At 42.7% G+C, this 14355-nt stretch overlaps 1 protein-coding gene and 1 pseudogene across 4 annotated transcripts in view; one reads left to right on the top strand and one right to left on the bottom strand.

Moving 5' to 3' along the window:
• MAP4K5 (mitogen-activated protein kinase kinase kinase kinase 5) overlaps positions 1 to 14355 on the bottom strand; it is an 86908-nt gene that overhangs the window by 54671 nt on the left and 17882 nt on the right. For 3 of the 4 annotated variants that reach the window (XM_037901355.2, XM_037901356.2, XM_037901357.2), the window contains exon 3: positions 6447 to 6504. The exons of the other annotated variant lie outside the window; for it this stretch is intronic. In XM_037901355.2, the coding sequence (XP_037757283.1) occupies positions 6447 to 6504 (58 nt within the window). The remainder of the gene's footprint in view (positions 1 to 6446; positions 6505 to 14355) is intronic. 4 annotated transcript variants of the gene reach the window in all.
• Positions 12596 to 12701, top strand: LOC114020869 (annotated as a pseudogene).

Below are 14355 nucleotides of genomic sequence, written 5' to 3'. Positions count from 1 at the left end.
ATTCAAGTTCTGGGTGTGTCGTAAGCGAAGAATGATCTGTCATGTCAAATTGCATAGTGATCTTGTTTAGTGAAATGATATCTACCAGGGTTAGAATGGGACCAGACTAAGAGTCAGCATTTGAATCCAAGTGTCAGAAGTGAAAGGCTACAGGGCCAACACCAGACCACTTCATAGCTCATGAAGCCTTTTAAAAAAAAAACAAAAAAAACAACACAACCTAACATGGTCACACACTACGGACCAGATTCTTAAGTACAGCAAGGTTGCACTCAGCACAAGGTGGCGGTGGAGAGTTAAAGGTAACAAAGTCATTTTCATACTCCTCCGATCTTGGGGACTGCCAGGGCCAGTTCAGCCACATGTTAAATTAAAGCAGTCTCAGGGTTGCTCCTACTTACACCATCTGGTAATGGCCCCCTAGGGGCTGCTACACAGCCAGGGATTGCCAGAGTATACAATGGTTGTTCCAACAATATCTCCTCACCCTCTTTCAATCCCCAACATATTCCTTATTAAGGCAGCTTTCCAGCTCCTACATACTGCAGAATGGGCCAAAGAGGCCAGAACAGTGGTTGAGGATCTGGCTGTAACAGTTCAACAGATATGATCAAATATTAAAAAGAAAGTGACTTCAGAACATGAATCACAAAGTGCAGAAACTAACATTGCAAACACAACACCCTGTTCTGACTTTATGAAAAACAAACACCACACGTGTGTACAGTTATTTGCTATGGCAGTAAAATCTCCGAACTTCCAACTTCAATCAACATAGTACAAGATACATCAATAGTCCAACTTCAAATACAATAACTAGCTTCTTTTGCCCCAAACAGAATGTTTCTACAAGAAAAATAAAGACATCAGACCAATTCTCCCTAAACCAAATGAAAACCAGCAACTAGATACTTCAGTAAATTTGTAAAGGGGTCTATTTAAAGCATTACAAACGTAAGTCAAATATTCCCAGTGTTTTTATTTAATGGTACAGCAGTATTTGCAATGTAGATTCCCATTAATTTCAAAAGTAATTTTTACTGTATTTTCCTAAAGAGAAGGCTCTGCAGAGAAGAATCATACTGACAAATAATTGTCCTTCTGCATCTACTATTCCATCAGTTCATCTGCTAAACCCATACAAGGAAGTGGCTTTTGTGTTTCACATAATTTTGGCTTCTGCACAGGTCTCCTGAAAATACTGAGTACAGTGAGAATTAGTTTCTGAAATTGAGCTGGCTCTCAAGTTATGTGAAGCATTTGAGCTCAGTGAATATTGGGAAATGTCACTAGCATGCCAGAATGTTTTTGGCTAAATGCTCTCCAGAGTCTGTGCCAAAAGAAGTGAAAAACACTGTCTAGTCCAATTTTATTAGTACGGTCTAAGTAACGGGTAGCTGAGCTAGCACATTGCACAGAAGGTCAAACAAATTCAGGACTGAAGCCTTCTAAATGGGGGGATGAAGGCGGGGGTTAGTTTCCTTTGTTTAGAGGAAGGGGACAAGCCAGGTGGAAGAAGAGATTTAACAATTTTGCAACCTTAGTTTTACTTCCAAGTTTCTTTTGCCTGCTAATCCAATTACCACCATTAGATTGGTAATGGGAACAAAACACAAACCATTCCCATCCTAAAATTAAGCAGTTTCTTTCTCTGGGTTGTCTTCTCCATAGGTCCCATACCACAGTGAGAATTTCTCAGCTACCACCTGATTTTGGGCAGCCTTTTTTCACCTCTGATTCAGTGCACATGGCTGGAAGTTAAAGCTAGACAAATTCAGACTGGAAATAAGGCATACATTTAACTGGGAGAGTAATTAACTTTTGGAACAATTTACGCAGGGTTGTGGTGAATTCTCCATTGTTAACAATTTTTCAATCAAAATTGGACGTTTTTCTAAAAGATCTGCTTGGGAAGTTCTCTGTCCTGTGTGATACATGAGGTCAGATTAGATGATCACAGTGGTCCCTTGTGGCCCTGGATTCTATGAATATATATCACTTGCTCCATCATTCTTTGTTTTCCTCAGTTGCTTCCTTCCTCTTCTCTGAGGTCCCCTATTATGGTGACCATCCCTCTCAGCTGAAAAGGACTGTACAGAACTCAAAGTTAGCCAAGCTCCTTCATTTCTCTAGTGTCAGCAACATTCAGAATTTTTAACAGCACACTATCAATCTCATCTCTAGCTGTGTCCTCTGGTCTAAATGCAAAGACTTAGCCCCCTACCTCAACCACCAAATGTTCCATTCTGCCTACTTAGATACTCAAATGTCTTCAACGCTGTACTGAAGATAGCGTATTTGCTACACTCTGGGTTTGGGTTGAAAGGAGTTCTATTCTCTGCAAGAGCTCCAAGATTAATTGGAAGAGTTTCTCACATTGACCTGATGCCAGGGCTGACAGTACTACAGCCTGACTACTGTTTAATCTGAAACACCCCTAATATATTGGACAAAATCCATTCAAAACTTTCAAAATAAGTAAAAACTTTATATAAATACAAAATCTCCCCCAGAGCCAATGCAGAGATTTTTAATAAGATGAATGTGATATGTTGAGACAGCCACGTCTACCTGAAAGGATGTGAGCTGCTGCATTCTAAATAGACTGCATCATTGAGGCCATGTGAGCAAACACTTCAGAGAATAAAGAAATACTGTAATCCAGCCTTAAAAATAATACCCCCACAAGGTCTTCACCAGCAGTCTGTGCAAGCATCTCCTAAGAAGGAACTCATGCTAGCAATGGTTTGCAATCATCTAAAAAACTTGAATAGAAGTCACTTGCCTGAGGCAAGTCAGGCTAGCAGTACAGTGAAATTTACAAAGCTATAATCACCATTGCTAATTACAGTAGTATTGTAAGCAGCAGTGAAATGGGTCACGTGGTTGTATGTTTCACTCTGCTACTCAGAGTGAAGTGCACAGGCAGGGACAATCCCTAGCTTCTGAAGGTTCTTTCCCTCCCCACACCTCCCTCTAACAGCAGAGGATTAAATCCCTGCCTCACAGCTTTCCAAGCAGCACATAAAAACATACAAGCATCTGGTCTGTTTCATCTGGATCAGGAGCAGAAACCTAAGGGCTCAAGGGGGGCAGTTTTACTGCATTCATAGTAGGCTGAATCCACCCCACTCTTCCCCATTAAAAAACATTGCCCTGCCTTCTTCTAGCGCTACATTGATGACATCATCATCATCTGGACCCATGGAACAGAAGCCCTTGAGGAATTCCACCATGATTTCAACAATTTCCATCCCACCATCAACCTCAGCCTGGACCAGTCCACACAAGAGATCCACTCCCTGGATACTACAATGCTAATAAGCAATGGTCACATAAACACCACCCTATACCGGAAACTAAAAGTCGCAATATTACACCAAAAAAACCTTCAAAAACAGACTCCAACGAGAGACTGCTGAATTGGAATTAATTTGCAAACTGGACACCATTACATTAGGCTTGAATAAAGACTGGGAGTGGATGTGTCATTACACAAAGCAAAACTATTTCCCCATGTTTATTTTTCCCCCCTACTGTTCCTCACACGTTCTTATCAACTGCTGGAAACGGCCCATCTTGATCATCACTACAAAAGGTTTTTTTTCTTTCTTGCTGGTATTTGCTCACCTTAACTGATCACTCTCATTACAGTGTGCATGGTAACACCCATTATTTCATGTTCTCTGTGTATATAAAATCATCCTACTGTATTTTCCACTGCATGCATCCGATGAAGTGGGCTGTAGCCCACGAAAGCTTATGCTCAAATAAATTTGTTAGTCTCTAAGGTGCCACAAGTCCTCCTGTTCTTTTTGCGGATACAGACTAACACGACTGCTACTCTGAAATTTGGCCTTTAACTCTCTCACTACAGGCTGGCAGTACCTGTTGGGCCTCATCTGCCAATCCACAGGCCTTGTGTTTGACAGCAGAACCTGTTCTCTGCAGTAAGTGTGACGCCCCCGCTGAGGTTACGATTTAGGGTACATCAGCTGAGCGTGTGGGAAGAAAGATTTACTGCCTCTATGATGTATTATCTAAAAGAAAACGTGGGTGGATAAAGCTGACCAGAATCTATGTATAAACTAACGTTGACTCGGTTTTCCTCTCCTTTAACATCACATAATTAGAAAGAGCCCTAGCTGCATTTTACACGTGTAAACAAGAACTTCCTATTTTGCCAATGAACAATTGCGACTAGCAGCACATAACTAGAGGCCCCAACTGAGGTCAAGCCTCCATTGTGCTGGGCACTGTATAGACACAAAGTATGAGACCGTCCCTATGCCAAAGAGCTTACAGTCTGAACAGAGAAATCAGCAAGAGTTGAGAGGACAAGAGGCACAGAAAGGTGAAGTGACTTGTTTAAGGTGACACAGCAAGACAGAAACAAAACTGGGAAAAGGACCCAGGTCTCCTGGGGCCCAGTTCTCTACCTCTCCAATATCTAAGCAGGTAATTAGCTCTAGTTTGGGATAAATGGGCTCCGAGAGTGCGACTACTAGAATTAAGGTGTTTACGTAAAACGATGCAGGGGCTGAGTCAGAGCCACTGCCATTGGAATAGAGAGTTCTAATCATCCAAACCTAGTCAGACATGCGCTGGCCTGGATTTGCAGAAGACTCAGACTTTAAGGTCAGAAGGGTCATAAAGAACAGCCACACTGGATCAGACCAAAGGTCCAGCTATCCCAGTATCCTGTCTTCCAACAGTGGCCAATGCCAGGTGTTTCACAGGGAATGAACAGAAAATCATCAAGTGATCCATCCCGTCGCCCATTCCCTGCTTCTGGCAAACAGTGGCTACGGATACCATCCCTGCCCATCCTGGCTAATAGCCATTGATGGACCTATCCTCCATGAATTTATCTAGTTCTTTTTTAAATGCTGTTATAGTCTTGGCCTTCACAACAACCTCTGGCAAGGAGTTCCACAGGTTGACTGTGCGTTGTGTGAACAAATGCCATCTTAACCATCTAGCCTGACCTCCAAGAAGGCTTTATTGATTTTTAAGATGGGTTCTGCAGACAAATACATTTTAATTTCTAGATATCCATTGCTCACAACTTGTGGGTACCTTGCAGTTAAAAAAAAAAAAATCCAGGAAACAACAAACATAAAATCCACATCTTACTCACTAGCACAAGCATGTCCTCTCTCTCTGTCACACACACACACACACTCACTCCCCGCTTCCCCCCCATCACCCCTCTAAAGTCTGTACTCCTTCCCTGAAGAAGGCCACAAAAACACTTTGGTGTAAGGGAAGAGCACATTGCAGAGTTGCAGCCTTCAGCAAAGAAGGTCCTGCATCCCACACAAAACATGGGGCAAGAGATCAGGCTGAGCAAGTTGTGGAGTGACAAACATAGAAAGGATACGTGGAAGATAATTATAAGGAGGGATTTGAAAGTGAAGAGGGGAGCAAAAAGTGGGATATTAACACTGCGCACTCAGGGGTGATACAGGTTACATTTTGGGAGAGGAGTTGGAATTCTCTCACACTCCAGGAATAGGTTAATTGTCTCATCCCAATTTCCATTGTGGACACCCTTCCTGATTTCACCTCTCCTTGCAGGACTTCAAGGTCAGTCTTCAGATCAACAGGTATCCTGGGCAATGACTTATCTTCTCCTGCACCGGGATAGGGTGGTGATAGGAGAAAATCTACAGCGCTCTCATCAGCCCAGGGTAGAAAAATGGCAGCACATTAACACGCAGGGGTGAGAGAGACTGTCTTTCCTAACACAGCTAGATGGGTATTAGCCAATTCCCTCAATCTGAACTTGCACTGCCCCTTACCTCTCCGCTCTCACACAATGACTCACGCAGACCATGGGAACCGAGGAGGCTGCAACCAAAGGAACTGGGACAGGAAGTCATCGCTGCCCAGAAAAGCATCCCTAGCAGGAAGCTTGGTGGAGGTGAGGGACAAGAGGGAAAGGACAAGAGAGATGGAAGGCAGCAACACTGCCTGTTCCTCTCTGCCTCTTCCGTACAGTATTTTTTTGGGGGGGGGGTGGGGGTGTGCCTGCAGGAGAGGTTTGAACACTAGCTCTGTAAACAGACATTAATGTACAGGCTATTCTGTAACAATTTATGGACGGGGGGGGGGGGGGAGAAATGCCTCTTGCCTTGAAACTAATAAAACAAACCGTACTGTTATAAATTAATAGCTGATAGATAAAATAGATAAGAAAGAAGGAGAAACAACAAAAAGGAAATAACCAAAGGTAATTGTGTACCATGCTTTAAATAATTCTGCAGCGTTTCCTGAAACCTAACCACTGAAACTACTGCAACCAACTTTTTTTTCAGCGAATGGTAATAAAATGCAAATGCCCTATTACTGCTGTGTGAAAACAAATATACGGGGAACTGGCAGTGTTTAATGACAGAGTACGTGCCTCCCAACAGTACTGGGAAAGAATGCAAAAAACTTACCTGGCTCTAACTTGATAATTTTTACAGCAGCCAACTCTCCTGTATGAAGATTTCTGGCCTAAAATAAGAAAGTTAAGACATATTTAATCATAATGCAAGGGCATCGGACATAGCCTTATAAACAATGGCCCTTTATGTAGTGAGGCCTTGTATTATAGTACAGCACAATGCAATTAATTGCAAGCCCTCTGGGGCAGAGATTGTCTGTTTCTATGAAAAAAGAAAAGGAGGACTTGTGGCACCTTAGAGACTAACCAATTTATTTGAGCATGAGCTTTCGTGAGCTACAGCTCACTCATGCTCAAATAAACTGGTTAGTCTCTAAGGTGCCACAAGTCCTCCTTTTCTTTTTGCGAATACAGACTAACACGGCTGTTACTCTGAAATCTGTTTCTATGGTTGTACAGCTCCAAGCACAATGGGCCCTAATCCTGGCTGGGGTCTTGGGGTGCCACCAGTGTGCTAACATTTACCCTAATCAAGCTCAGAAAAATACAGTTAGTATTACTGCAACTGGTGCCTCTACACATTCATGCTTGTGGGATGTACTCCTCAGGGCTGCTGCGGTGGGACCCTTCTGGAGCCTGTCTGGACTGCACCAGCAGCCTCTTGCAGCACCAGTCAGTCAGAGGTGAGGTTTTAAAGGACTGTGCAGTCCCCACTCCCTCATTTCCTACCACTAACCCCCAGAGCGCTGTGTAAGCAGAACTCATACAAAGAGGGGAAGGTAGATGAGCAGTGAGACTATGCAGAGGCAACATTCTCAAAATAGCCACCGTTTCTCATAAGTAACCTTAATCTTCACTCCGCGGCAGCCTCTGCGTTGTCCTGCTTGCGTGAGTCTAGCCAGCAGTTCAGCCCTCAGGGAAGGTAGGCTGATGAGTTCTAATTAATCATGGATCACAGAACTGCTCTCTCATAGTGTAAGATCAAGATGCCAAAGTTAAGAGAGTAGTGCTGCACAAAGATGTGATCAGAACCCCAGGGATTAGCCTTGCAGATTTCTATGATGGAAACATTTCACAGGGATTTCATTAATGTTATCTCAGCTCCAGTAAAGCGAGCACTAAGTCACGCCGGTGCTGTCACCCTCGCTAAGGTATATTATTTTTGACGTACAGCCTAATTCACTTAGGCAGGTGCTGAATGGGAGTGGCATCTCCCTTCCACCGATCATCCAAAGGTTACAAGAAATCTATTCCTAATTGTTTTATCCGCATCCAAAATAGAAACACACATTTCTCTGGGCACCTTGGATATGGAGTGAGGTTACAGGAGGAACCTGGGAAATAAATCACATGAGATGGATGAAATTAGGACACTGCTTTTAGCAAGAACTTAGGATGAGGATACAGAGCAAGTTCGTCCCCCTGGAACGAGGAGAAAGGAGGATCAACCCTTGAAGCACACAACGCACTCCTCCCCCAGATTAGTAATGCTGATTTTAACACTAGGAGGAATACGGAGCAGTAGCCCAAGGACTCTAAAGCTGAATCCCTCATCTTTGTCAGCACCAAGTCAAGGTTCCATGTCAAGACAGATCCTCTAACCTTCAGAAGACAACAACCAGCCCTTTCAAAATCTGGAGGTTGTCAGGCAACTGGAGGTCGCAGAACCATCCACTGCAAGTGACATGCTGAGATGGCAGACAGGTGCAGCTCGACTGAAGACAAGACGACGCTGAGCAAATAGCCCAAAAGAGAAGATATGGAGGCGGAACATAGATTGTTATCCACTGCCCACAGAGGAAAACTTTCTCCACTTCTGAGAGTAACCTTTCACATTGACTGGCTTTCTAGAGCGCAGGAGAATCACTTTGCACTTCTACAGAGTGAATCAGCGCAGAAGTAGTCAGTGTCGAAGCCAAAAGGTAGAGTGACTTGGTCAGAATACAGGATAAGGGTCTTCTTGACATTGCAGGCCTGACAATACCATTAGGAAATATGGAGATTCTCATTAGAGACCAAGGACAGATTTGCTCACACTGTGACTCATGAAGCGCTTACTGGTGACCCCAGAGAGATGGCTGATCACATAGTGTTGGCTTTTCCCTCTTTGCTTCCAGCTGTTCAATTGCATTTTTTAGAAGTTGAAACATACAACACACTCTAGCCTTTCCCGATTCTACTTTTCCATGTAAGCAATAGCTGCCATTGCTACAGGGATGTTATGCAAATGTCAAGTAGATAGGATGCAGTCTGCCAACCTTCTTTGGCATTCTGAAAATACCTAGCACTGATTCACAGCTTTTAAGACCAAAAGGATCATTGTGATAATCTAGTCTGACCTCCAGCATAACACAGACCACAGAACTTCCCTGAATTAATCCCTGCTCAAATCCAATAGCTGTGGTTGAACCAAAGCAGATCTTTTAGAAAATCATCCAATATGGATTTAAAAAATTTTCAGTGATAGAGAATCCACCACAACCCTTGGAGTAAGTTGTTCCAAATGGTTAAATTACCCTCACTGTTCAAAATTTGCACTTTATTTCTAGTCTGAATTTGTCTAGCTTCAGCTTCCAGTCATTGGACTTTTTTATACCTTTGTGTGCTAGAATAATAATAGCGGGCTCATCAGATTTCTGTTAAATTACATAGATTGAGCTCCTTGAATCTCTCATTATAAAGATATGTTTTCCAGTCATGCTTGTGGCACTTCTCTGAATCCTCTCTAATTTTTCACCCTCATTCTGGAATTGTGGACATCAGATCTGGACACAATATTTCAGTAATGGTTGCATCAGTGCCAAATACAGAGGCAATATACTTACCCTACTGCTACCTGAGATTTCCATTTATACATCCAAGGATGGCATTAGCCCTTTTGACTTCACGTCGTACTGGGAGCTCATGTTCAGCCAATTATCTACCATGCCCCACCCCGGCCTTTTTCAGAGTCTCTGCTTCCCAGGATAGAGTCCCCCAGCCTGTAAGTAAGGCCTGCATCTTTGTTCCTAGACGTACAACCTGACACGTGGCCATACTGAACTGTATATTATTTGCTTAAGCCCTGCTTACCAAGCAATCCAGATTGCTCTATATCATGACCTGTCCTCCCCATTACCACTCCCCCAATCTTTGGGCCATCTGCAAACTTTCAGTAATAATTTTACATTCTTCCACATCATTTATAAAAATATTAAAAAGCGCAGGGCCAAGAACCAAACTCTGCAGAAACCCACTAGATGATTTCGTGTTTACAACTGCATCTTGAGACCTATCAACTGTTAACCAGTTTTTGAACTATTTAATATGTTCCATATTGACTTTGTATTGTTCTATCTTCTTAAGCAAAATGTTGTGAGGTACCAAGTCAAACACCTTACAGAAGTCTAAGTATATTACATCCACACTATGACCATTATCAAACAAAAGTGTAATCTTCACAAAAAGATTTCCAGTTGCACAAGATCAAAAATAAACGACTTGCCTCCCCCCCCCCCATGGGTCTGTCTGTATTCATTTGTTGTCTCTTGTCTTGTACTTAGATTGTAAGCTCTTTGAGGGCAAGGACAGTCTCTTTGTTCTGTGTTTGTACAGCACCTAGCATAAGGGAGTCTTGATCCATGACTGGTTTCATCAGGAATCATAACATTCAAAAACCAGCAGGAGAACACTTCAATCTCTCTGGTCACTCAACAACAGATCTAAAAGTGGCAATTCTTCAACAAAAAAACACTTCAAAAACAGACTCCAGTGTGAAGCTGCAGAACTGGAATTAATTTGCAAACTGGATACCATCAGATTAGGCTCGAATAGAGACTGGGAGTGGTTGGGTCATTACAAAACCTAAACTTAATTTCCCCAATACTAATTTCTCCCTACTGTTACTCACACCTTCTTGTCAACTGTCTGTAATGGGCCACTCTCTTACCACTTCAAAAGTTATTTTTCCTCCTTTGGTATCCTGCTGTTAATTGATTTAACTCGTTAGACTGACCTCAGGCTTGGTAAAGCAACCCCCAAACCTTTCACATATTTATACCTGCTCCTGTATTTTCACTCCATTCATCCAATGAAGTGGGTTCTAGCCAACAAAAGCTAATGCCCAAATAAATCTGTTAGTCTCTAAAGTGCCACAAGGACCCTCGTTTTTTTTGATCCATGACTGGGGCTTGGCTCTAGGGTGCTATGATAATACAAATACATTTCCATAAACCCTATCCTGTCTGGCATTATATTACCCTTTTAATTCTTTATACTTGAGTCCCATATCAGCTGTTCCATTATTTTGCTCAGGATTTAAGTCACACTGAACAGGGCTATAATTATCTAGGTTGTCCATTTTACCCTTTTCAAAATACTGTAACAACATTCTTCCAGTCCTCTGGAACTTCTGCAGTATTCCAAGATTTACTGAGAATCAACATTAACAGTCCAGAGAGCTCCTCCACAGATCTTTTAAAATTCTTGAATGTAAGTTATCCAGACCTGCTGATTTTTAATGTCTAACTTTAATAGCTGCTGTTTAACCTTCTCATCAGTTACTGTTGAAATGGAAAGTATTTAATGATCCTTTGTTTATATTATTTATCTTTTTCACAAATACTGCACAGAAATATTTATTGAACATTCCTGCATTATTGACAGTTCTACCATTTCCATCAAGAACTGGGCTAGTATCACAATTAGGACTCCCTTTTGTTCCCAATATACTTAAAAGAACCCTACTCTTTATTGTCCTTGACTCCGCTGGCCATCTCTTTGTGCCCTTTTGCATCCCTTACCAATGTTCTACAGTTTCTGATGAAAAGTCTTTTAAGTTCACTTAAAAGCTGAAGTCAGCCTTAGCACATCTATGCTGATGCCTTGGTTCTTGGGTCTTCAATGCTTCTGCTTGGTAGCAGCCACAGATTTCAGAACTACAAGCATGATAATCTGGTAGCAAGTTCCCAACTTGCCCAGCTTTGAAGCCCAAGGCAGCCTACTCAATCCCTTCACAGAGGCAGAACAACAAAATGGCAGATGAAATTCAACACTGATAAATGCAAAGTAATGCACACTAGAAAAAATAATCCCAACTATATATACAAAACAATGGGGTCTAAATTAGCTGTTACCATTCAAAAAAGATTTTGGAGTCATCATGGATAGTTCTCTGAAAACAACTGCTCATTATGCAATGGCAGGCAAAAAAAAAAAAACTAACAAAGTTAGGAACCATTAGGAAAAGGATACAGAAGACAGAAAATGTCATGATATCACTATATAAATCCATGGTATGCCCACACCTCTTGGTCGTCCCATCTCAAAAAAGATACATTAGAATTGGTAAATATAAAGAGAAGGGCAACACAAATGATGAGGTTTATGGAACAGCTTCCACAGGAGGAGAGAGTAAAAAGGCTAGGACTGTTCAGCTTAGAAAAGAGACGAAGGAAGAATACAACAGAGGTCTATAAAATCATGAATAGTGTGGAGAAAGTAAATAAGGAAGTGTTATTTACCCCTTCACATAACACAAGAACCAGGGGTCACCACTTAAATTAATAGGCAGCTGGTTTAAAACAAACATAAGGAAGTACTTGTTCACACAACATGTGGAACTCGCTGTCAGAGATGACGCGAAGGTAACACTATAACAGGGTTCAAAAGAGAATGAGGTAAGTTCATGGAAGATAGGTCCATTAGTGGCTATTAGCCAAGATGGCAGGGGGGCAAATCCATGCTCTGGGTGTCCCTACACCTCCGACTGCCAAAAGCTGGGACTGTATGACAGGGGATGAATCACTCGCTAATTGCCCTGATCTCTTCATTCCCTCCGAAGTATCTGGCTCCTGTCAGAAGACAGGATACTGGGCTAGATGGACCATTGGTCTGAATTAACATGACCATTCTTATGATGCTGAGCTGATGCCAGATCCAGAGACTTGGCTCATAAGGCCTTTGCTGTGAAGAAGACATTGAGCCTCCACTCCGCTTGCTGTTGGTACAGGCCCAAGACACGATTACATCCAGGCAGCAATCCAGGGAATGTGGTTCCCGCAGGCAAAACAAACAGCGAGTGTGTGATTCAACCTAAGGGAACATGAAGGAGTAGGACGCATACCACTTAAACCTGACCTTAACCAGATCCTTACAAAGTGGATCTGCCATAGCTAACTGATCTCTGGATCACTGGAAATATTTAGCATGCTATGGCACAATTTAGCTGAACTATTAAGATCAAGTGTAGTATCTGTTCTTATCAGTTTAATATCGGATACGTCCTCTATCTGAGGACTATATATTATAAAGATAGATAGGAACTCTTGGTTTAAAAAAAAAAAATCAAAGACACACACCAGAAGTCAGTCTGTGCCCAGAGGGCGACAGGCCCTACATTTGCAGCTAGCCGCCCAAAGGAAGAAACTGGAGTTACATAGGCCTTTTCAACCCTCTGCTCCAAACATCCAGTGCCTGCCGGTAGCTCATGCAGTACCAACGAGTGCTGTCCTTCTAGAAGAGCCCCTTGGCTCAGCAACACAAATGGGAACACACCAAGGACATCAAAGAACCACCAGTTTCCTTCTTTACGGCTGTATCTACACTGCTACTTTCACCGCTAAAACTTTAGTCGCTCAAGAGAGCGAAAAAACACCCCCCCGAGTGACAAAAGTTTTAGCCTGAAAAGCACCAGTATAAACAGCGTTTTATCGCCGGGAGCGCACCGCTCATTCGGGGTGGTGGTGTTTTGTTTTTTAAAATCGCTGGGAGAGCTCTCCCCCAGCAATAAGGTGTGTCTACACTGCCCACATCACAGCGCGGCCACGCTGTAATGTGAGCAGTGTGGACATACTCTTAGTAGCAGTGATTTCAGAGTTGCCCTGTGACCCAGCAGTGGGACAACATGCTACCAGGTACAGAAACCCATTTACGCAGCTTTTCTAATACTTGAGAAGAAACCGAGAATCATGCTAAAGCGCGTGATGACTTTTGTAATGTAGACCAATTGTGACCACAGGCAGGCTTAGGATATAAACCCAGGGAAAGGACATACTTCCCTATTTATCACTGAAACTGTAGCTATGCCCCCCCAATATAATTCTCAAGGCACAAGGTACTGTTCCACATAGGTTGTTTGTGGTTTTATTTTGTGGTGTTCCATACTACCCACCCAAATTACAAGATTTTCACTGTGGCTTGAAAAGCATTCCTCGGATTGGCATTAAAAAGCTGTCAGAGGATACTGGAAATCGCAGACATGATAATTCCATGTAGGACATTCCCTGGCCACTCCCCTCAAGCCCCACACATGGAAAAATATATTATGGGTGGGGCTCTCGGGCCACCCAACTATCAGAAATAAATGGGGAAAAGATGATTTCAGAACCAGTTACGTATACAGCACAGCAGGTGTACGTAGTGCCTTACAAATAAAATGAGACAATCCCAGCACAGATGAATTTACAATCTAAATTACTGAGCTATGGGAGTGGACAAAATCAGGAGGAAAATGGGGGGAAGTAATTCACTTGCTGAACATCACAGCTACAGCTGCTATAGTCTTTATGTTCCTCGTTTTCCTGTTCCACCATCTTCAACACTGCGAGGAGAGGAAATGAGGAAGATCCAGGTGTCAATCTCCCATCCTCTGCTGTGGCAACAACTTCCATGTGGAGATCCCATCTGAAAAACCCTGGCCTCCAACCAACTCACCATTTTTGATCTCCAACTTTCGATCAACTGCCCCACTCACCAGAATGGCCGCTTGCTTGATCTGTTCTTCGCTCAATATTGCTCCTTCCACAAGATCTCAGTTTCCAAGTTCTTTCTCTCTGACCTCTACTACTCACCTCCTTTGCCCCTTTCACAACCTTTAATCTGTTAATGCTAATGACTTTTTTTTTTGCCAGTCCAAATCTCCACCCGGCTCTCTTCTTTGACGCAGACTATCCCTCAAGTCTCTCCAAGATGCACCTTTGATC

The sequence above is a fragment of the Chelonia mydas genome, chromosome 6 (assembly GCF_015237465.2).
Source record: "Chelonia mydas isolate rCheMyd1 chromosome 6, rCheMyd1.pri.v2, whole genome shotgun sequence".
NCBI classification, from domain to species: Eukaryota; Metazoa; Chordata; order Testudines; family Cheloniidae; genus Chelonia; species Chelonia mydas.
The sequence above is the reverse complement of the archived record's forward strand: the minus strand, read 5'-3'. Positions and strand labels throughout refer to the sequence as shown.